General features: G+C 39.0%; 1 protein-coding gene across 4 annotated transcripts in view; it reads right to left on the bottom strand.

Moving 5' to 3' along the window:
• Positions 1-24400, bottom strand: part of LOC117307384 (EH domain-binding protein 1-like) — an 85343-nt gene that overhangs the window by 9700 nt on the left and 51243 nt on the right. For 3 of the 4 annotated variants that reach the window (XM_033792125.1, XM_033792139.1, XM_033792133.1), the window contains 8 exons: positions 23459-24088; positions 20123-20263; positions 19253-19388; positions 12673-12699; positions 6975-7142; positions 6175-6329; positions 5125-5245; positions 1485-1578 (listed from right to left, as the gene is read on the bottom strand). In XM_033792125.1, coding sequence (XP_033648016.1) covers positions 1485-1578; positions 5125-5245; positions 6175-6329; positions 6975-7142; positions 12673-12699; positions 19253-19388; positions 20123-20263; positions 23459-24088 — 1472 coding nt within the window. The remainder of the gene's footprint in view (positions 1-1484; positions 1579-5124; positions 5246-6174; positions 6330-6974; positions 7143-12672; positions 12700-19252; positions 19389-20122; positions 20264-23458; positions 24089-24400) is intronic. The other variant, XM_033792148.1, reaches the window with a different exon arrangement.

Here is a 24400-nt window from a genome sequence, read left to right as displayed (position 1 = left end):
TAGTGCCATATGGGCCATGTGGCATATCCTCACTCCAGCAGAGTCGCTGGCCTGTCTGTCACGATGGCAAAGCGAGACGGAGAAGGAGGTAAAAGCTTGCCTGAGTGTATTACAGCCAGCGAACAGAGGGGCCAGGCCCTCTTTAAGCCCCCACGCTGGGCTCTAGTGCCCAGCTACCTGCCGAGTTACTACACCCTTGCTATTCAGTCTGCCACACTGGACAACTGCGGCCTCCATAGTAATCCATCAACAGAATACAAGAAGTCACTCAACAATGTACTGGGGGACATTTTTTATTTTCTGTCGAGGGCCAGTGCTCAACCACGACACACACACACACACACAAAAACCTCTCCGGTTTGTGTTACTGTTATTCTTTTATCTGGGAGAGTGTGTTAGCGGGTGCCCTCAATTGGAAAAACTTATTCATGAGAATTGCAAATTGCGTCAGGAGTTGTGTTTTTATTGATGTTTTATAGATGTCAAATTAGTTTTGAGATCAGGCAGCACAATGACAGTCATTCGTTTACAATTAGGTTTTTGGGCAACCTAGTTCCCAAACATTAGATCAGTGATGTATGGTAAATATAAACTACTATGTAGGCTGAAACATCCACAAAGTTAACAGAAGTAAGCTCTTTTTGAGATTCAGAAATCAGAGTAAATCAAAATTTCACACATTAACCAGTATCAACACATTCATTTCCTCCAGTGTAAACTTGTTTGACTACATATATAACAAATTTGTTTAAATCTCATGGACAGCTACCTAGTTCCCAAACATCAGATCAGTGATGTATGGTGGATATAAACTACTATGCTGAATCAACCATCCGACAAAATTAACAGAAACAAGCTCTTTTAATATCAGCAAAATTAGTGAGAAAGATTCAGTAAACCCCAATTTCACCCATTAGCCACTAACAACACAATCATTTCCCCCAGTGTTAATTTGTTTGATTAATTATATATCTAAAAAAAAAATTGTTGAAATCACATGAATAACATTAGTTATTGTCAGTGACCGGTATCCACACATTGTGTGACCCAACATACACGAAACAACAAACTACGACAGTTTAAGCTTAACCAGTCACAGGCATCACAAGAAAATTGTGGCAAAAAGAAGAAAAACCTTATTGATGTTTTATATATAACCCACAACCCCTGTAGTGGTTTGGATATTCTCGCATGTGCTGGAAACTCTTCATGTACTCTCAGTTCCTGTATACATTATAGCGCCCTCTACATAGAATAAACAACTACTAAAGTGAACGCACTTCAGAATGTCCGCACAACGGTTAATATTTTAATGCATTGTACTAGTGCAATTCAACCTATCTGTTCCCATATTGTACATTCGTTTAAATGTTTTTTTTAATGAAATAAACCAACAAATATATTTCATGCCTTCCTGGAACTTCCCTTGCGGGTATCATTTGATTCTGATTAAGTATGGAGAAGTCAACATAAATTTTACTTACATGGCGTTAAGCTGCTCCTCTCTGCGTATAAGTGCGTTCTTTTTATTCACCAACTCAAACCACTCGTTCATTAACTGGGCCTCATCGTCAGTGCCTGTAACAATCAAGACAATTGAAATTTAGAGATCGGTACAAACAATTGGATGATCTGAATCTCTTTTTTTAATATGTATTTTTTTTAAATAATAATTATATTATAATCTGAATCTAAGTTATATTAGTCGGCAAAGCATCCTTACGGAAACCGCGCACCCAATTTTTGTACAGCAGAATTTTTAGTTTTAGACGTGGCAGGACAAACAAAACTATAGAAAAAAACAACGAAGTCAGGTAGGGACGAAAAAAACCAATCCACATGCTAGGGACTAAAAAAACTCAATCCACATGCAAGGCTTTGGTCAGGGATCGAACCGGGTTCCACAGAGGTAAAAGGCAGGGACAGAAACCACTGGGCCATCTCTGTAGTAAGCCATTTGCCAGTTCCAGGTCTGGTACCGAGACTTCATCCTCACAAGTCAACACTCAAATTGGATTACACAGACTAAATTTAACATTGATATGTCACATGGTTAGGGGCAAGCTTTTGTATTCGTCATGGCCGAGCATTCTAAACACTGATCTTAAACTAACTTTTAATTATGAACACCCCCACGCTAAAACCTACTGATGCCAAACCTTGGAACCAAACAAACAACCAATCAACCAACCAATCATAAACAATTTATAGAGTGCCTAAATCAAAGGTTTGCTCATAGACGCTGAGGCAAGAAGAAAACACTAGACAACAAGGTTATTGAGTGGCTGGCTTACACTTTTAAATTAAAGTATTGCTCAAATTAAAATATATGTGAATAAAGTATCTGATCATACACAAACATTTATAACAGTACAAAAGTTAGGCAGACATTACAATACATAAGTTGCTAGACTTAAAAATGTAACATCCATACTACAACAAAACATTCTCAATTGATCTTTAAAACAACATAATTCAAATAGTCATTACTTCAAACAACGCTGCTAATTAGAACACTTCTAAAGATCTTTAATGTAGATGCCAATGAAAAGAGCATCTTTTTTTTTTGGGGGGGGGGGGGGGGAGAAGAGGGAATAAAAAAAACTAAACTGGAGGGAAAAAAGAGGGCCTTGGCTGCTACAATAATTGATGGTTTGATTGCAGGAGAGTCCTTGGTACATTGTATACAGCCGCTTGCTGTGCCTAGCACACAAGGACTGCCGCGTTGACACTCAAACTAAAGACATATCACACACAATGTCCCACATAAGCTTCCAAGCATACTTGACTATGAGTCCACTTCAGCGCCCGGACAGCGTGGAGGGAGGGGGGGGGGGGGGGTGACTGAGTCCAAGAGGGGACCGGTACTACAAGGTCTCTCAGCCTGGTGGCTTGTAAAGGACACTCTCTTTTGTCTCACAGGGTTTCTTAAATACTATGGGGTCACGTAGTATTTATTACCACGCATAGCCATCAGAAGAAAACAGTTAATCCCTTCATTCCAAGGAACACTGAGTTAAAGGCAGTGGACACTATTGGTAATTACTCAAAATAATTATTAGCATAAAACCATACTTGGTGATGAGTAATGGGGAGAGGTTGATAGTATAAGACATTGTGAGAAATGGCTCCCTCTGAAGTGATGTAGTTTTCGAGAAAGAAGTAATTTTCCATGAATTTGATTTTGAGACCTCAGAATTAGATTTTGAGGTCTCAAAATCAAGCATCTAAAAGCACACAACTTCGTGTAACAAGGGTGTTTTTTCTCTTTCATACATGTAGTTGTCTCTCAACTTCGACAATCAATTGAGCTCAAATTTTCATAGGTTTTTTATTTTATGCATTGGTCTTTGACCATTACCAAAGCTGTCCAGGGGTGGATTTCACAAAGAGTTAGGACTAGTCCTAACTTAGGACTAGTCCTAGGAGATATAGAAATTGCATGGATAGTCCTAAGTTAAGACGAGTAACTGGTCCTAACTTGAGATAAGACTAGTCCTAACTCTTTGTGAAATCCACCCCAGCGTCTTTAACAAGTCAGACAATAGGGAGAATTATATCATTTGAAATGTAAACACAATATTTCATCACTGAATATGTTTAGAACCAGCACTTCATCTCAGGGCAGGGTCTTACATAAGCTCTCAAGTCTTACATATTTTTTAAAGCTTGATTATACTTTGGATAAATACATCCCCATCACCAATGATTCCACTATTAATTTTCACAAAATTTGTATTTTGTTTATTTCTTTGCTGTTAATGTTACGTATATTCAGCATGTTTGTAATCTGAGGAGTGGTCTTAAGTGTGAATAAAAAAATTCCTCCGTGGAAAAAAATAAAAAGAAGGGAAAAAAAGAAAAAAAGTCTTACATATTTTAAAGGGAAAGTATACCTTTGGTTTTTTGATCCGTTCAATTGGTTCCTTACTATATAAATGTAAAATAAAAAACTAGTTTGTGAAACGTTCTACAAAAAGTGGTTTTGTTTTGGAGATATCGCCGAAAATCTAAACAGACATTTTACAGGTCTAATGCTTTGTTTTGAAAGGGCAAGGTCTTCTCCCTGGTAAATGGCTCCTCAATGAGGAAATGAAATGCTTTAATTGTTTTTTATTGATCTTAATAAAAAATTAAAAAATAATAAAAACATATTTAAAAAAAACGGAACAAGCCCCATACCCTAGTGAAGGGTTAACACAATAACAAAATTTAAACATATAATAATACAACAAAGAAGGAGAGGTTAGCAAGAACAAATATTGAATTATGTTTAGGTTTCCTTTAACTTCACAGCCAAGAACATGTGCTTGGCAGCACAATTCATAATGGTTTTATCCTGAGAGCTCATAAGGAAAATAAATGTTGTCCTTCTCAGATGAAATACTAAAATCTGTGTAACTTGTAGCAATGGTATCATACAATTTCTTTCTGAATACAATAAACATTTGGCAAAACAAAATCTTGAAATTAATTTCCCAAAAAGAAACAAAAATCATGAAGATCACAGATTTACATGACACTTACACGATCTAATGATGATGATAGTTGAAAACATCCATTGAAATAGTTCTGTCTGAATTGTCATATTTGATGAGAAATAAATCATCCAACTTCGTGTTTGGAGTTTATCGCTCAGTGAGCATTTTGATCATTTTTATTTTGGCATCAATGCAATGCAAAATTTGTAATATTTTTTTTTTCACTATCATCTCGTGACCCAGATGGCAGATCGATCAGTTTATGTATATGGTGGATTACATAAAGTGCTTACACTGCCAGCAACTGTGTTGATAGCAAAAAATAATTCTGGAATGTTCCTTTAAACATGTTAAATAAGCACTGTAAACTCGGTACTCCCCCCCCCCAACAATTCCTGCAGAATTTTAAATCCACAAAAATTATATAAATTGGTGGGATTCTAACCAGGCTCAGTGTTTAGTGGTAAGCCATCTGCTCTAGAATGCTCTAAATTGTGGTTTTGGATACAATGTTGAACATTTTAATCTAAATTTGTATTGAAACTTTGCAAAGGGCACCACAGCACAAGCGCAGGCCGCCACAGCAAAACAAATTGTTTGTGTAAGTTGATTTGGGGCTCTAGTCCCTAGCTTCTATACGTACCATCTTCCATAGCTTTCCTGAGTGCCTTCTCCACAGTGGACGCCCTTTCATCAATCTGCTTCTGCTCTCGCTCAAGAACGGCATATTCTCCCAGGATGTAGTCATTGGTGTCCATCAATTCCTACAATGAGGTAAAGATGACGGATTAAAGACGCAGGAAAGAGACAACCTTCAGCGCTAAGGTTACTGCTATTATAATCTTGCAAGGAATCATCTGGAATGCTTTAAGGAAACTATTGAGACTATTGCTCTAAGGAACCCCAAGGTGAAGGAAATGCGGATGGCATTGAAGGGTTCAGTCTTATACTCAAGAAAGTAAACCTTTATATGTAGACCTTTATGCATTGACATCACACACTGCTGCCATAGGTTATGCTTATTAGTTATTTTTGTTACAACCAATGGTGTTGTATTTTGGATCTTAAAAAAAAATCTTGTTAGCATAATTGTTAGCATAAAATAACAACCAGACTTCTGCTGAAGTCTTTTATAATGCATCTAAAGGGTGTTTTTCCGTCATTATTCTCTTGCAACTTCAATGATCACTTGAGTCTAAATTTTCACAGGCTTGTTATTTTATGCATATGTTAGGATACACCAAGCAAAGTTGCTGGTCTTTGACAATTACCAAACGTGTTCAGGGGTGGATTTCACAAAGAGTTAAGACTAGTCTTATCTCGAGTTCTCATCCTAACTTAGGACTAGCCACACGATTTGTATATCTCCTAGGACTAGTCTTAAGTTAGGACTAGCCCTAAAGCCCGGTTCATACTTCATGCGAATGCGAAGCGAATCTTGACGTCACAAATTCGCAACGAGCAATTCGCAGCAGTTGCCCTCTGCTCTACTCCCTTGCGAATAATCGCTGCGAAAGGAGGGTGTGACGTCAAATTCACGTCAAATTTGCTTCGCATTTGCGTTCGCGTGGAGTATGAACCGGGCTTAAATCTTTGTGAAATCGACCCCAGTGCATTTAATACATGTATGTACCATACTGCTATTTACGCAGTGTCAACCCCTTTTAATTTCTTAAACCCCGCCCTCTTGTACCTCCTCATCCAGTGCATTGTTTATCTCCTCTGTGGGCGTGACATCCTCATCAGGACTTGCCGCCTCCTTTTCAAGGTTGCTATCCTTGGAGTCATCCCCCTCCGTCTTCAAATCAGGTTTAGACTCCGATTCAGGAGTTGATGGTGAAGTGTCGTCTGAGGGTGTTAAGATAGATAGATAGATAGATAGATAAAATGGTTTTAAAAATTGTCCTCGCAGCACAAAGGCTGAATTACAACAATTTTACATAAATTTAAAATTTCAAAGTTAAATAGAAGGTAAATTGGTAACAAAAAATAAAAAAATAGTTAAGCCACTCCCCTAAATTTACACATTGAAAATTGCACATTGAAATTGAATTACTTTTACTCAAAAATGGTGTGACAATACAACAAAACAACAGACAAGAATTGAAAATGTTATTATCAAGAAAAACAAGCAAAAGACCAATTAAAATCTGAACATCAATTAGATAAAAGCAGGCCATTGATTGTTAAAAGTAGGATGAAAGATAATGATGACTTTTTTGGCAAAATTATTGAGAAAGATAAAATACGAGGTACATATGAAAGTTTCAGCTGAATACAGTGTCTACTTAGCTGTACCCGCAAGTTTACCAGAATTTATAGTTTGTTCTTATCCTTCACATCATGCAAAGCTTCAAACATCACTTACAGTGTCTAACTGTTAAGCAGAAAAAGAGCGAAAAACTGTCACGGTATTTTCACAAGAACATGGAACTGGCCACAACATTCCCAAATGGACACCAACCGTAAAATTACTATAAGCTCAAGGCAAACCTGTTGGTTTTGTAGCCGACGCTGGTTGTACAAGATCCGAGAAGGATTGCAGAGATGTCCTCTTCGCCACGCTGCCTCTTGATAATCTCTTCAACTGTTGACTGTCAATCGTGTCTTCAGCTGGGGGTGCCGGCGTTTCTTGTTTCTTTGGCGCTTCAATCTTGTCTCCTACGCAACAAGATCAACAAGTAATTGTTAGGGTTTCGGCAGAGTTTAAGGAAATCGCCCAGCCATTTCTACCGACCAACATTGTCAAACTGGAAGTCTTCAAACTTATCCAAAGATAAACTTGAAACATTTTTGGGTGTTGATTTAGCCATAAATGAGACAACTGTACTTTTTGAAATGCTGTGTCAGCTTGGGCCTCTTCTCTCATATTTTTAATGTACAATTTTTGTACGGGGGCTCTAACATGCAGCCAGAGCGTGAACCATAGTCATAGCTTAAGCCATAAGCCATAGCCCAAGGCCCAAGCTGAAGCCATGTTTTAGTAAGGAGGGGGGCCAAAGACCAAAACACCAAGCATGATATTTGGTTCTTGGGAAAAAGTTAGGAAGATTTTATCAAGTAGAAGGGCTTAATTACATGTACACATGGTGTAGACTTAAGATACTTTTTAAGGCCTTATTAATAACACTTTTTCTGATTTATCCAAAGCTAAAAAAATAAATAAATGGAAAACAGACTAAAGTAGGAGGAATATCGAGCCTGAAAGACTCAACATCCCTCATTTTCAAATAGAGAGTGCTTTGGACTCTGGTGACACCAGGATCAGTCTTGTTTTGGGGGCTTCGGAACAGAGTGAAAGACACTAGTTGTTGTTTATGTTGTTGTTGATGTTATCAATAAAGCAAACAAAAGGGCAATACCTTACATTACAAAGGTTATAATTATTGCATGCATTGATTAAGGTTGTCAATGGTTACGATCAAAACGACACAAGTTAGCAAGATAGCAACTGATCGGTTATTTTCGTTGTTGATTACACAGTTTAAATTCTCCACATTTTGCTGTTAGGTTTACCAAATACTAGTAATCCTTCCTGTGATTAAAAAGATGGTTAGGTTTTTAAAAATGGAAGTTAGTTTTTTTTTAATGGAATGAAAAGATGTATGTTTATAATAATAGACCATGTGACCAGTGACATCACATTTACTAAATAGCCACAAAGCCTGACACTCTTGCAGGCACAATTCGTAGGCTACACGGAAGCCCAACGGAAGAAAAAGCCTCCTAACAACTTATACTGTTTTGCTTTTACAGAAACCTAATCATAAAACAAACCCGCACCAGAAAGCATTCAATCTTACTTTTTTGTAGTTTGCACATTGTGATTTTTCCCATCTGACCAATGTTGTATCTTGCCTACCAGAAAAGGCCCTTGAATGTGCAAGGTTATTCTTTATCAGTAAGCAAAGGATACATGATCTATACACTGTGCAACAAACAGTGTTAATAGAGTTATTGAAAACACATTCTGATAGAAATGACGAACACCTGATGTTAATGTGTAACACGTCCCATGACCACTTCACACAACACAAACATTTAGATTGTATTAACATTACGTTCAAAGCGTTTTGTGTGCAACACCTTGACAAGTTTCAATGGCTCAGCAGCCTAGTGGTTGAAATCAGGAAGTTGTGGGTTCAAATCCCAGCTGAGCAGCCTGTGTTTTATTCTCTGTGGTCCCCAAAACTGTACGCCTTTCACTTTGAAAAGTAAAAAGCGGATAACAGTTTTGAGCTCCGTCATTTTATGTAGAGACACACTCATGTACAGCAAAAACCACCACAACATTTACAGGTGATTTTGATTTGGTATAAAGTTGTAATGTATAGATCACAGATTACCAGGAACTTTTGGGATCATCATACAGGAAGTTAGTCTAACAGTCTAAAGGATTAGCCGCTTTGGTTTAGAGTATTGAGCATTAGTCAATGCACACTAAATTCACTCTCAATTCGGAGACAAGAACAGTTTGCCGAGGAAAGAGCATTTGCACCCAGTCAGTCCCACTGATCCTCTTACATGAAGGAGGTTTGTACCCAGTGAGGTTTCACCCTGACCCAGGCTGGATCTAAACCTTTCACTAGGGTCTAACATCATTAACAATTAGTTACTAGACACTGTAAAGCTGAAAAATCAAACCCTAATCTCAAACCCTGAAAACTTTGAACGCCTGGTTCTAGCCTCTGCAGCCAAAAATGACAAGTTATAAACCCCAACAACTCTAAAGATCATTAAAGGCAGTGAATTTTTTTTTAAACAAACTGCGTAACAACCTAACAACTGGTTTTGTTTGGAAAATATTTTGCACCATGTGATCTGTTATCTTGCATTGTTCTGCCAACATGTCAGTTACTTCTGAGAGACATTTTGGAGGAAGATTTGGGGGGGGGGGGGGTTGGCTTGGAGGGAGTAACTGTCTGATTGAGCGTAACTTGCTAAGCCCAGCCTGCCCTCATTGTGATGTAGGATTACTGGGTTGGTGGTAAGCAAACATCAGGAAACCCCTGCTGAGCTTAGCATGTTCATTATCTGAACAAGCAATCAGCGATTCTCAACACAGGAAGAAAATAACATTTCCAGTAATTTCAAGGGTCCAATCAAAACTTGAGCTAAACATAGGTGGAGTTGTTTTGAAATAGGGAACCGATAATTGTTTCACTTGTTTGATTCAAACAAATCTGGCGAGGGCCTAGAGCATTCACTCTAGTAGACTCTTTCTCACCCCCCCCCCACAAAAAAAAAATGGATTTGTTTGGTTGGGACACGAGTATAATCCATTAACTTTTTGTTTGCATCTATACTACATGTCCTTTTGGTTGGTAAAGTAGTTGGCCAAAAAGGTTTACCTTTGAGGATGTCAAGAGAATGACCTTCTACCAATGTTATATTAAAGGCAAGCGTGACACAAGATTGTCAAAGACCAGTATTCTCACTTGGTGTAAAGCTGTGAAAATTAGTCTTCGAAGTGTAAAAAAATAAATAAAAAATTGCACACATTCATTTGTGTGCCTTGAGATGCGTATAAACAGTCTACAGGCCTGAAGTCTTTTAATATTTGAGTGGGAAATTACCTCTCTCTCAAAAATTACGTTACTTCAGAGCTCTTCCTTGCTCTATGTTCAGAGGGAGCTGTTTCTCACAATGTATTTTCTATTAGCAGCTCTTTATTGCTCGTTAACAAGTAAGTTTTTTAGTTAACCATTATTTTGAGTAATTACCAATTATGTCCAGTGCCTTTAAAGGAACACGTTGCCTTGGATCGGTCGAGTTGGTCTTTGAAAAGCGTATCCGTTTGTAATAGAATGCATATGATTAGAAAGATGTCTTAAAAGTAGAATATAATGATCCACACAAGTATCACTCGAAATTGCGTGGTTTTCCTTTTACCTCGTCGACAAACACGGTCGGCCATTTATGGGAGTCAAGATTTTGACTCCCATAAATGGCTGACCGTGTTAGTTCGCAAACGGTTAACAAACGGTTACAAATGCTTTCCAAAGACCAACTCTACCGATCCAAGGCAACGTGTTCCTTTAATACTGCTTTGCTTTACAAACTATTGCCATAAACAATTGGTTCTACTGTTACTTCCACAGCAAAGTACATGTAGCAGGGGACACTTGCATCTTTAGGAACATTACAAAAAACAGTGCACTGTTGAAAAACTGAGCAATAACTACTGACATACACAGAGTCATTATTTACATCAGGAGTATGACATAAGACAAACATGAAACTCTTGCTGTTATCTGCCGATAAGAGTCATTACAAATGATCATCAGCAAAACAATGAAGCAATTTGGCTAATTTATTAGTGCAATAAATATGATAAAAGGTCACATTGAGTTGTGTGAGAGGCTTTGTGGTCTTTATGAACACACCAATGGTTGAAGAAGGGAATATGTCCTCAAGTTGTCCGGGAAAAGAGTAGAGAGGGAGGGATTAAGGAAGGGGAGATTTGGGGTTAGGGTACAGGAAATGGGTGGTCAGGGTAGGTTAGGAAAAGGGGTTAAGGTTAAGGGTGATGGAGGACTGAGAAAGGAAAGGGTTGATGGAGGTAAAGGGTTAGGGTTAAGGTTTTTAAATGGGTAATTGAGGAAGGGTAGGCACTGGACAATATAAATAAAATAATCAAAATAATTATTGGCATAAAACCTTACTTGGTAATGAGTAACGGAGAGCTGTTGATAGTATATAAACATTGTGAGAAACAGCTCCCTCTGAAGTAACATAGTTTTCGAGAAAGAAGCAATTTCTCACTCAAATATTTGGATTTGATTTACAGACCTCAGAATTAGAGTTTGAGGTCTCGAAATCAAGCATCTGAAGGCACACAACTTGTGCAACAAGGGAATTTTCTCGCAACTTCGACTACCAATTGAGCTCAAATTTTCACAGGCTTGTTATTTTAAGCATTATGTTGAGATACACCAAGTGAGAAGACTGGTCTTTGACAATTACCAATAGTGTCCAGTGTCTTAAAAGGTTTTTGAATAGGTAGGATGGTAGGGCTATGGTTGTCGGATGAAATGATGGAGGGTTAGGGTTAGGGGTACAGGAGGAAATGATGGAGGTGGGGGTTAGGGGTACAGGAGGAAAAGGGTTTAACTACTGCAATGGGTTGCAATCCACCAGGGTGATGACTGTAATCTAAAAATGATTTAAAACCTCATCCAAAGTTCGAAGTTCATAGAGCAGAATTGATGTCAAAAGCCAGGGAGGTACAAAGCCGTGACAAGCGAAAGGTCGTGGTGCACTTAATTGTTCAAAATATTTGTTTCAAAACAAGTTGTGAATCTCATATGAATCAGGTTTGAGGAGAAAACAAATAAATTATTTACGGCAATTTGTTACACAGATAACAAGACTCTCTCCTGGCAGTGACATCAATTCATCACCCAAAACAGTGTGTAACTTGAATTTTCAGCCCTTAAGATAAAAACAAACACCGTGCCTACAAGAGCAGCCATTTTGTACAAAGCTGTGGAATTTGTGCATCAGGAAGCTTGTGCACCACTTAATGATTACTGGTAAAAAGCTATAACATAAAACATGGTTTCTAGAAAAGCCAGCATTGGCAATGAATCCTGTTTGTAATCAGGTTTGAGAATGTGGGTGAAAAAACCTCCACATGATTATTGCGTAGATTTTTAAACAAACTAAAGTCTTCACTTTCACTTTGTAAGTTTGTAATTTAAGTTACTGCAAAAGATGCAGGATTTTAACACTTTTCTATCAATTTGTGTTTTTAAAGTGACTGTTTAAACCAATTCATTTAGCCTCAGCACACTAAGGGTATCGACTCAGTTTGAGAGAAAGACTGCGTCTTGTTCTCCCAGAATCTCACACCTCTAATGTATCAAAAACACAACCTCGAATGTTCAAGAAAGACACAACTTAGTTGTGTCACTACTGTGTTGTCAGTTAGCCATCAGAAAGTTCTGCTAGTGTTGAAACTTCAGGCCACTAACATTTTTGTTTGCGACTAGATAAAAACACACACCCTTAACTGCAATCAAGTATTGTCTTGTCGCACCACAGCAACAGAATAAAGGATGGACAAAAAAAAGCAAGACAACAAAAAGTGGCAGATACTCCAGCATGGCAGGTGACTCGTTAATGGGGAGGACTGTGAGAACTAACAATTGTTTACACACATAATATACACATCGCACAGAATCCTTACCAAATTGATAAAACTTGAACCTGGAGCCTGTTTCAAAAATTAAAGGAAATATACAAATTATAAGAAATAAATCAAACTAAAAGAAAAAAAATGAACTCTAGACAAATAAATAACATACATCATAAAATGACTCATAAAAAAAAAGTGTGAAAAACTTCAAACGTTTGAAAAACAAATGTAATTAACTATACACACATTCTCAATAAAGCAATCAGAGTTTGTCATTTAATATTCTTAACAAATACTGTTTGCACATATTCAAATTAAAAATTACGTAATTTCCAAGTTACACAAACCTATCCGTGGTTTTGAAAAGGGCCATAGTCACTCCACTGGTCACCTAACTGGTTCAAAGGTTAACGTTTCAGCTCTAGTTCTTTGGACAGACTTACGGTTATACACCAACCAAACCCCCGTGAATTTTTCTTGATTGGAATGTTTTTAAAACCAACATCATCAACTGAAAAATACTTGGATTCCTAGAATTTTATAATTTTGGTTAAACGTTGTCTTCCCTCCCCTTCATTAACTCTTAAAAGCCTGGCAGCTACACAAACTCCGACCCCTAAAGAAGAACATCCAATTAGCTATGGAGGTCAATCTTCATTAAACAGTTTTGCAGTTTCAAGTAGCCTCGGCCACACCGATGGATCCCCGTCTATTAATAGGTGAAGTCTTCCCGTGTTTCAATGACAAGAAAACTAAGAAAGAGAGGCAAATCCTCTTAGATACCACTGAACAGTATCACCGCTAATAAGCTACACACTCTGCTTTTGCACCGGTCGTGTAACCAAAATGGTATCCAACTGTTATTCAGAAACACTGAAAAGCCTTTCAGAAAGACCCCCCCCCCCCTACCCCAAAATCCTTCACTATTGGTGCTACTACATACTAGCTGTAGTGCTTCAGATCACATTCTGGCAACTTCATCCCTCGTGTAATTTGACTTAAAGAAAACGCCAGCCTGGTGGTGAAAGGAGGACGCAGGCCCAGTAGAGAGGGTCAGTTAATTGTTGAAGAAGAGTTGAAGTGAAAAGAAACGGTCTGACAGGGGGTTTGGGATGGGACCAGAAAGAAGGAAGGGGGGGGGGGGGTAATAATGGGGTACAGATAATAGGGTCACAAAATGGTAACTAATGATGGAAGGGAGACAGACAGGGGGTACACCACTACCGGTGTGTTAATTTGGGCTTGAATGGGAAATGGTTTGGGGGGTGAAGCCATAGTTATCACTGTTTACATGTAACTCAGGATCACCAGGGCTCCATCAAAGGAAAATCCACTAAATCTCATGAAAATGTGGATCGATATGTGTTGAAAATCTGCCTGAGCAACCCCCAGGACTGTAGACACCCCAAGGCAGGTTTTTTTTCTTTAGTGTTTCTGCGGGAGCTACTAAACAGGAACCTGTGGGTAGCTGCACCCTCATGATCCATTGTTACTTGCGGACTTCAAATGACAATGCTGGAAGTTGCTTGCTTTTCAAGGCGGGGGAAAGTAATTTCATCGCAGAGAGGAAAGTAGCGACCACCTTAAAAATTCCTGTGGAGCCCCTCAATCTCATTAAGCGCTTATTGTTTCCTAGTGTATTAATCTTGCTGAAAGAGCAACAGTACAGTGTGAAACGAGTGTGTTAATCAAGTTTGATGTCAGGGGAAGTGAATGGTCACACACTCCGGGGAACCTAAAGCACCCTGTTCACCCATTGTGATATGCACTCATTATCACCAAATGAAAAGCCAATGCAGTACAGCTCCTCAAATAGTCTCTCCCATTCAGCACAGCTCTGTAATGGATGCCTTTACATGTGCCCAGAGCCCGGCGGACAATCGGCTCGAGTGGCCTTGCAAAGCCGAGCTCCATGGGCTATTGTCTCACCCAATGATGTGATGAACAACTGCCCCTGGGCCATTTGCGTCACACTCTGTGATTGATGTTCACGAGACAAGGGGTTATCACTTGGTGTGCGCTTCCATAATAGACCCTGCAATGGGGTCTTTCAGGTAAGAAGCCAAGCAGCATAAGTAACCCATTATTCATCCCTCTTGTAACTTGCGCATGTCCCCTCAGAAGAGCACGCAATTTAAGAGATTAAGGGCTTATGTAATCTACTTCAGGGGGCTGCATGTACTTCATGTGTAGGCATGCCAACCAGCTATTCAAGCTACCGAAGGAGCTTCTCCTCTTTACCCCCTTCCACAATGGCAGCGGTTGACTGCTTTACAGGATGCTCAGCAGGCTTTGGGGGCAGATTATCTCCTACAAGCAGGCAATGATAGACTTGGGGCATTGTGTCGCCCATTGTAGCTCTCCCTAGGTCTTAAGAAGCTTGTCCGGATTGACGGAATCAGGGTTGTCTTCTTCTCCAGGGCAGCTAGGATCCTCTGTGTACACATTTACCAGAAAGGGGGGGGGGGTTGGAGGGGGGGGGGATTCCATTGGACATAGCATTCCAGGGGCATGTGTGTTCTGTACCAGCAATGGATAATGACCATGCTGAGCCATTGGAGCGATTTCAACATGGGGAGAGGCACCAGTTGAATCGGGGTGACAAATGTAAACCAAAGGTTAAACATTGAATTGTATGAGTAAATCTGATTATCTGTGGATTCCAGCACACAGATGTATGGGGATTACTCTACAGTTATGTGGCCTGTAGTGGCGGCCTAATGCTTTCATGTAGGTCGGGGAGCGTTCCCACGCTATCAGAGAGTAAAGTGTCCACTCTGATGCATCAAAAACGCATCAGGAAGACACCTGAACCTTTCAATCATATGGAAAAAAAGAACAAGCTCAGACTTGTAACAGAGCGAATAGTTTCAAAGTGACAACCATAAAAGAAGAAAGTATACACTTTGATTAATCATCTTCAGCTGAAGATGATTCTGTAAAGTTGAGTTGATGTTTGATCACGCAATCTGAAATCAAACCTAGATTTTATCACATCATTCACGCAGATCAAATTTAAACCAAAAAGTGATAATCAAAAATAATGCATGCACTCAAATGAAAATGTCAAGCCATGTGTTGCTTAATTATCTAGTGATGCAAACATGTACGGCTAGTGTCTTTTCATCTGGTTAATTTGAGATATGACGATAGATTTTTATATTTGTAAATGTTAAATGTTAAATTGTTGTAATTCAGTTTTTTGAATAATTCATTTTATCTATCTGTTTTTTTCCTATGTAAATTTGGTTTGCAGTTACACAGTGTGTATACCAACTTAGTTTATGTCTTATTTTCAAATGTCACTCATTTATTAGCTTAGGAAAAGTAAAAAATGTGACTTGATCTTCAACAATGTTTCAGTGTATTGTACTGTGGTTCTGTGTTTAAACAGCATCTAAACGTCTTTTTTCCTTCTCCCTTGTCTACTGGCCAAATGCCAGTCATATCACATCAGGACCATTCAAAACTCACTCACAAGTTGTCCCACCAGTTCCGTGTTGCAAAATATTTTAAATATAAAGCATGGACAAGTGAAAAAAGCTGGGGGACCAATGAACTGATAAGCTAACTTGTCCTGCTGGTTGGTCACTGGAAAAGTAAATGGTATGTTAAGGCAACAAGTGAAATTCAGATCGGCAAAAGCCTTCATGGTCATTTCTCAAGTTTCTGCACTTTGAGATCAATGGTCCTAAAAAATAATTCCGTTCACATTTTTTGTCTCTCCCAGGGTCGTACAACTCCACCACACCTGGGCTTCTATCTTCTCTCCGTCTCTTCGCCAAGCCTTTGTTCCAACAACTTGTGCAACTCGCCTCATGTAAAACCCAATCACTCAAAGCCCAAGGACATTGGAGGGGAGACAAAAAAGAAAGCACAGCCAGAAATAAAAGCTCCCCACGAAAGATAGAAGAGGGAAAGATGTTTGAGAAGACAGCTGGCGCAGTGATGCATGGCACTGATTGTTAAGATTATTGATTTTGTGCCCTCTTTTTTTTAATTCTGCGTCTGATCGTGCCATCTTGATAAAGAGAAAGGTTACTGTATCACGATGCTGCTAGCCACTGGATTCCACAGTCCAGTCCCCCCCTACACTTCTTGAATAAGCTACCATTTGTCTTGCGTTCGATGTTGCATTGTGTCAGCATTCCTGCGTGTTCAGGAAATATTTGCCCGAAGAAAAGAAACAGACTAAATAAAAGAAGAGAAATAAAATAATGATAATACCTGGACGGCCCAGCGGATAGAGGCTGGTGCCGTTCATTGAGGGCAGATAAAAATCAAAATGGAGAAATCAATATTGGTGTGGAGGTAATCCAATAGTAGGATTTCGTCTCATGATTGGGTCAACTGAACCCGAAGTAAAAAGATTGTGACTTCATATTAATGCCGGCACGGCTACAAAAGAGATAGATAGATAGATATATGGAAGTGACGCCGTACGAAATAGGTCTACCATCTCTAAGCAGTGATAGTCACTGTAACCATTTTATGTGTACACATCTATGAGGATTTTAAAAACGAAAGATCTGCTTGTGTATGATTGGAAATCCACTAGAATGTCATCATGAAAAAATGTCAACAGTTTAACAAAATCAACGGCTATTTCATGTTAAGCATAATACATATATTCAAGAGTCTCTACCGCTAAATATATAAAAAATTAAGGAAGATAATCAGAATAATTGCAAAATCCATAAAATTGTTTCCAATAACTCAATAACGGTGCACAATAAAGATGATTGAGTTTTGTATGAATAACTGTACACCGGATGTCAATCCTAAACACTTCAAAGGCAGTGGACACTACTGGTAATTATTACTCTAAATAATCTTTAGCATAAAACCTTACTTGGTAACAAGCATTGGAGAGCTGTTGACAGTATAAAACCTTGTGAGAAACAGCTCCCTCTGAAGTAATGTAGTTTTCGAGAAAGAAGTAACTTTCCACAAATTTGATTTTGAGACCTCAGAATTAGATTTTGAGGTCCCGAAATCAAGAATCTGAAAGCACACAACTTTGTGTGACAAGGGTGTTTTTCTTCCATTATTCTCTCGCAACTTCAACGACCAATGAAATAAAAAATGTCCTAGGTTTGTTATGTTGTGCATGTGTTGAGATACACCAAGTGAGAAGGCTGGTCTTCCACAATACCAATAGTGTCCAGTGTCTTTAAGCAGTGCACACTTCACTTAAACCAACAAGATAACTGTTCAGGTTGCAGGCACCCAACTCTGCTTGGTAGAACAACAAACAGTTAAAGGGACACGTTGCCTTTGGATCGGTCCAATTGGCCTTTGAAAAGCGTTTGTAACCGTTTTTTATAAAATGCATATGGGTAGAAGATGTTGTAAAAGTAGAATACAATGATCCACATAAACATGCCTCGAAATTGCACGGTTTTCCTTTTACCTCGTCGACTAACACGGTCGGCCATTTATGAGAGTCAAATATTTGACTCCCATAAATGGCCGGTCGTGTTAGTTCGCACAGTAAAAGGAAAACCACACAATTTCGATGCAAACCTGTGTGGATCATTGTATTCTACTTTGTATTTATCTTTCCAACCATATGCATTTTATAAAAAACGGTTACAAACGCTTTTTATAGACCAACTCGTCCGCGATCCAAGGCAACGTGTTCCTTTAAGCCTGGTTCATACTTCCTGCAAATGCGGAGGGAATTTTGATGTCACCAGGCTGTTTTCGCTGAGAATGTTTCGCAGGAGTTGAGAACATTTCAACTCTTTGAATTATTCATCGTGAATCTGTGACGTCAAAATTTGCTTTGCATTTGCATTCACAGGAAGTATGAACCAGGCTTTTTGTTCGCAATGCAAAGGGCCACTCGGCTCTTCTCAGAACCAAAACAGATTTATTTCACAAGAGATTTATTTCACTTGGTTCTTAAAGGCAGAGGACACTATTGGTAATTGTCAAAGACTAGCCTCCACAGTTGGTGTATCTCAACATATGTATAAAATAACAAACCTGTGAAAACTTGAGCTAAATCGGTCATCGAACTTGCGAGATACTAATGAAAGAAAAAAACACCCTTGTCACACGAAGTTGTTTGCGTTGAGATGGTTGATTTCGAGACCTCAAGTTCTAAATCTGAGGTCTCAAAACCAAATTCGTGGAAAATTACTTCTTCCTTGAAAATAACGGCACTTCAGAGGGAGCCGTTTCTCACAATGTTTTTTACCATCAACCTCTCCCCATTACTCATCACCAAGAAAGGTTTTATGCTACAAATTATTTTGAGTAATTACCAATAGTGTCCACTGCCTTTAAACAAATAAACCTAGAGAAACTGTCTCTGTAAAGTCAATTACTCTTGCTTCAACCCACAATGACAAAATATACATCAGTTCCTAGTTCAATTCAATAAACTTAATTCAGTACAAAAGATAGTGCAGTTTCATGATAAATAAAGCTTTAAAAATAAAAAAATAACAACTAGGGCAACACCAGAATAAAAAAGAAGCATACAAAATTTCAGTAAGTGAAATATGAAGTCCAACTTGAGTAACTGCAGTAAAATTACCTGGCGCTTTGCATCCTTTGGCAAAAGGTGCGTTAAAAATACGGTTATTATTATTATTAGTATTATTAAGTATTGGTTTCTTACCTGCTTCAGCCTGGTCTTTAGCAGCCTGCGACATCTCCTCAATGCCTTCTATTTCAGGTTTGTTGAGACCCTGTCGAGCCTCGGCAATGAGACGTCTTGCTCGTAGTCTCAATTCCTTCTGTCTCTCATTATCGTCCTAAACACGGGATATGTAGAAATTGAATCACGAAATGGCTCCTTGGATTCGCCTTTATTCCTCACTACCTAAAATCTGCCATAGGCCCTTTTCGAAACCACTGCTTCAGCTTCGGATTCGGCTCAAGCTAGCTTGGCCACGCGGTTGTTTTTTACAGTTGCGAGTGTTTTGTGTACAGGCTCAGGGCTTCAGGCGCGGGGATGGAGCTTGAAGCTGAATCTAAAGCCGAAGCCGTGGTTTCGAAAAGGGCCCAAGATTCACCCCCTGCCCAAGATTTGGCTTGCCTTATGTTGGCTAATTAATACTGCACAGTAACAAAATTCATCAGGTTTGTATATGTCGATGATAAATTAAAAAATTAATGGCAATGAAAACTTACTTGATAAGAAGTGCAGCATCTTTAGATAGTATAATGCATTTCAAGAAACTTTTCACTGCAAAGTATGGAAAAAAATACCACTTTTTGTCGCCCAATTTTTTTTTAATCTGAGCTGAAGCATTACTGACAGAAAGGTTTCTCAGATTGTATTCGAACTGCCTCTAGCTGCTGGGCAATCTCAGTGGTCTAGTTGGTAAGACACAGCTCTGGATGCAAAGTCGTGGGTACGAATCCCACCAGAGTAATATGCCTGGGGTTTTTTGTTCTCATTACTGAGGAAAGTACTGAGTATACAGTCCTAACACACATTGTTGTAAGGGTAACACAAGAAATTAAAAGTCCATGGTTCTCTCACCTCATTTGTGGAGACTTCTTTCTCTTCCACTTTCTCTTTGGCCGGTCTGCGGAAGCTTTGTTTAGTTGCAGCATCTCGCCTCGCCTGATCAAGCAGCTTTCTTGCTCTCGACTTCAGTTGCTCCTCTCTTGTTAATGGTGTCTTAACAAACAAACAAACAGACACAAAAGTAAACAACAAAGCAAAGAAAGAACAAACAGATCCATGACCCTAACCACCATCAGGGTCCAATTTCATGGCTCTGATTACAGTAAGTAAAGAATTGCCCAGATGGAAGCCGAGGATTTCACTGGCTCAGCAGGGAATTTTTGCTCTTGTGTGCGTACTCGACGTTACTAGGCATTCTGCGCTTACCGAATGAACAGAAGACAATGAAGGAAGTTCCAATTTTAGATGGTGGAGGAAAACCCTAGAGAATTGTTCCAGGGAAAACCCCTGGCAGTCAGGTAGGAACTGAAGACCCAATCCACATAGTGTTTCCCGACAGATTCAAACTGGGGTCCCAAAGGTGAAGGCGAAGAAAGAAGACAGCCCAAAAACGATCAGTTACTTAAATGATATCATCAACACTTGACTGGGGACCCGGCAATGACAAGTTCCCTCTACAACCTGTAATCCATGGCTAGTAACAGCAGAGTCTTTGAACAAAATTACTCCCGTCTACGAAAAATATGTTCCTTTCAATAACCTAGATGTCCACTTACATTCTCCAAGACATGTCACATCAAATATGGTCAGCACTGCACCCAGCTTATTCCACGTAATGTTAGGTTTTTACACTCTCCCACTCACAAACTGCCACAAATTGTGAAGCAAATTGCCTTTAAATACTCCAAGAGAAACTCATCAGCTTGAGTTCTACCAGACAACTAATCAAGATTACTGCTGCTAGCAGATCATCTTAACACTTCCAACAAAAAGAGACCCTCTAGTCCCATGATTAGATAACACAGTTGTTTCAAAACCATTGACCACACTGTGGCTTATTATTTTAATTACCACTTCCTTTACAGGGATTTGACCGACTAAACCTAAAAACTAAAACTAAAATCTTAGGGCACCATTATGTTGGGGGGTTAAATACTGAGTTTAGCCGTTAAGATTTGCTATCCTCTTATTTGCTTACTAGCTAACTTCTTTCCTACTTAAAATTAGAGATAAATACTTATTCCTTCTATTATTAAACAAACAGCTAAGTCGAGCATTACCTTTGGATATTAGCCATATTACAAAGTATTAAGAGATCAACTTGAGGTACATGTATGACATGGCTTTAGTCCGATACACTGGCTAAATATTCCCACAAACTAGATGAATCTACGATTATCAAAGATTCCTGGACTGGACTGAAGTCAAAAGATCTTGTTCAGGTGCAGCTATCTCTATGAAGGACTCACATACTATTTATATTATTATTTATTTATTTATTTATTTATTTCAAACAAAACCTCAATAAAAGGAGTAATGAAATTTAAAGTAACATTACAAAATTGGTTTTGCTAACAAAATAGTAGCTGGCAGTGAAAGCATTATATGTAATCCACCAAATACATAAACTGACAAACCTATAGAAGATTAAAGGAACACATTGCCTTGGATCGGTCGAGTGGGTCTTTGGAAAGCGGTTGTAACCATTTTTAATAAAATGCATATGGGTAGGAAGATGTTGTAAAAGTAGAATAAATCGAACCGTCATCTGGGCCACAAGAAAAAAACGATTACACATTTTGCATGACATTGATGCAAATAAAAACCTGAATAAAACGCTAACCGAGCTTTTCCCCATTTGAGTTTACTTTGCCTGACGGCTAAAATCACAGGCTTCGGGCCTATGGTCCTGTGTTACTTTCGAATCATGCTTTGTAAAACCATTGATATCCTAAAAGCCTTAAAACTTAGTAGGAAGACTATAAAAAAAGGTTGAAATAAAACCGAAGAGGATGCTGCTTGTTCGCCATCGAGACATGTCGATCTTCTTATACTGTCAGTAATTTAGATCTCTTTTGATTGGTTGTTTTGTTTAATGTTGCATGGGTTTAATCCTTGTACAGTTATTTTCCTTCATCACAAAAAACAACAAAATCCAATAGACTTAGTAATGGGTTTGAAGAAAAGGAACCTTGACTGACAAGACGGGTAGCCAAACTAAATTACAGACAGAAAGACAAAAAACCTGACTACACATCAGCTACAGACAGAGACAATAAACCTCTACTTTACTGTACATCATACGATTAGAGATTACACTTAGATTGCGACGTTGATGCTTGCCAAAGCAGCTTTCTAACTCAAGTAGGCTAATAATGCTTACTATTAAACTGTAATCACACGCGAGCAAAATGCGGAGATAAACAGATTGGCTTTTGCGCTCAATCCCGATCCAAATGTCTGGAACTAGTGCAAGACAAGGACCAAGGAAGAGTATAGATCAACATATCACAGAGGGGGTCGTGTCTTTCCACTGTGTAGAGAATTAGGTAGTAGGTCAGAGGTTGAAGGTCAGAGGGTCAGAGAAGGTCAGAGGTTGAAGGTCAGAGGGTCAGAGAAGGTAAAAGGTTGAAGGTCAAAGGTTAAAAGACCTTTTTACAGGCACACAAAGTTCAACTTTTTACCCCCGCAGAAGGTCACCAGCAATAAAATGGCTCTTTTCAAAAATAAGTAGGACATGAAGGTTGTAGGCCTATATTTACAGCCAGAATTACTTCTTGGATATTTTTTCCCCATTCTCATGTAGAAATAAATAGTCCTGCCCTTATTAAAAAATGACAGAAAAACTACCAAACATTTACACACAAAAATTACAGAAAAGCTATACAACTTTCCCACAAAAATGGCAGAAAAACAACTTTCACAGAAAAACGGCAAAAAAACTACCAAACATTCACACAGAATTGGCAGGAAAAAAAAACATCAACACTTTCACACACACAAAAATCAACACTTTGGGACAGTAGCTGCTTTTGACCTTTTGCTCGTCACTACTTCATTATGTCCTTCTCCTGGGTTCAGAATTATGGGTTCAATTTCTTGATGGTTTGGTGGTGGGGAAGTTTGTGGGTGTTGACGATCAAATAAATAAGTTATTTAATATAAAGCTTTTTTTTGTCAAACATGTCAAAGCACATGTTACTGACCCTGACTAGGTATTCTATAAAAAAATTACTAATTTCATTTTTGAAATCACACCAATTACTTATTACAATAAAAACCGAATTCCTTCCGGAACTCAAATACGTGTGTGGATTCATTGCTTCCAAAAAAACATATCTGAGTGAAACAGTGGATAATATACCGTTAAATATTTTGATTGATTTGAACCAAGGAAACGATACTCACCTCATCAGTCTTCTCCTCGTCCCTCAAGTCCTCCGTGGCGTTTCTACTCGTCTCATCTCCTTCTCCCCTGTTATCCGACTCAGAATCCTCACCACTTTGTCTAGAATTAGTTTTGGATTCACTCTCATCCTCATCCTTGTTTGAACTGAGCTCAACTTCCCTCAGCGATTCCCTGGAGATCTTGGCATCTCCGGACTTAGTCGCATCAATGTTTGTTTCTTCCCCTTCTGAAGAGTGCCTGCTTCCGGCCGACGAACGCCGACTGTTAGATTTCTTTGGGCTCTGGTTGGTCGGGGTTGAGCTCTCCGATGTTCCGTTCACGGATATTTTATTACTGTCTACAGAATCCTCTATCTTGGGCGGTGTTGCAGGTTTCTCGCGGGAGCTCTGCACCTCCTGCGTAAACACGTCTTCGCTAAGAGCGGTGTCCGTGCTGGACTTGCCGACGACGTATGTGCTCTTCTTGGCAGTGTCTCCAATGCGTTGTAGCTCCATCTGTTGTCCAGTGAAATGCGCTCTGATTTGGAAGAGGTAGGTCATGACGGCAAGTTTGTCCGGGACGGCCAGTAACTTCATATCCTTTGGATCGAGGAGCTTTGGAATACCTAGAGTCGCTGCGGCTTCAAATGCCTGACAGAAAAACGACGACAAATAGTTTTAAAATATTGCTAGGTGTCAACCTAATTCCAACACAATCCTCAGGACTCAAGCTCCTAAGTTTGCACTCCCCAAATCACCCTGGACAAATGTTTAGCTGATTGCCCTACAGTTTGTACCCCTTTCAGTGCCTGCCTTTTTTTTTAATTTTGAATCTAAAATTCACCTTTTTTCATGTTTTTCAAAATTCTGTAAATGTAAACAAACAAATATATTTCTCAATAAACAAAATGTATCTTGCTGAATTGTGTTGCCTTGGCACATCCCAAAGTCAATAGTATTTCT

The sequence above is a fragment of the Asterias rubens genome, chromosome 1, assembly GCF_902459465.1.
Source record: "Asterias rubens chromosome 1, eAstRub1.3, whole genome shotgun sequence".
Lineage (NCBI taxonomy): Eukaryota > Metazoa > Echinodermata > Asteroidea > Forcipulatida > Asteriidae > Asterias > Asterias rubens.
Note: the sequence above shows the minus strand (reverse complement) of the source record. Positions and strands in the feature narration are given on the sequence as shown.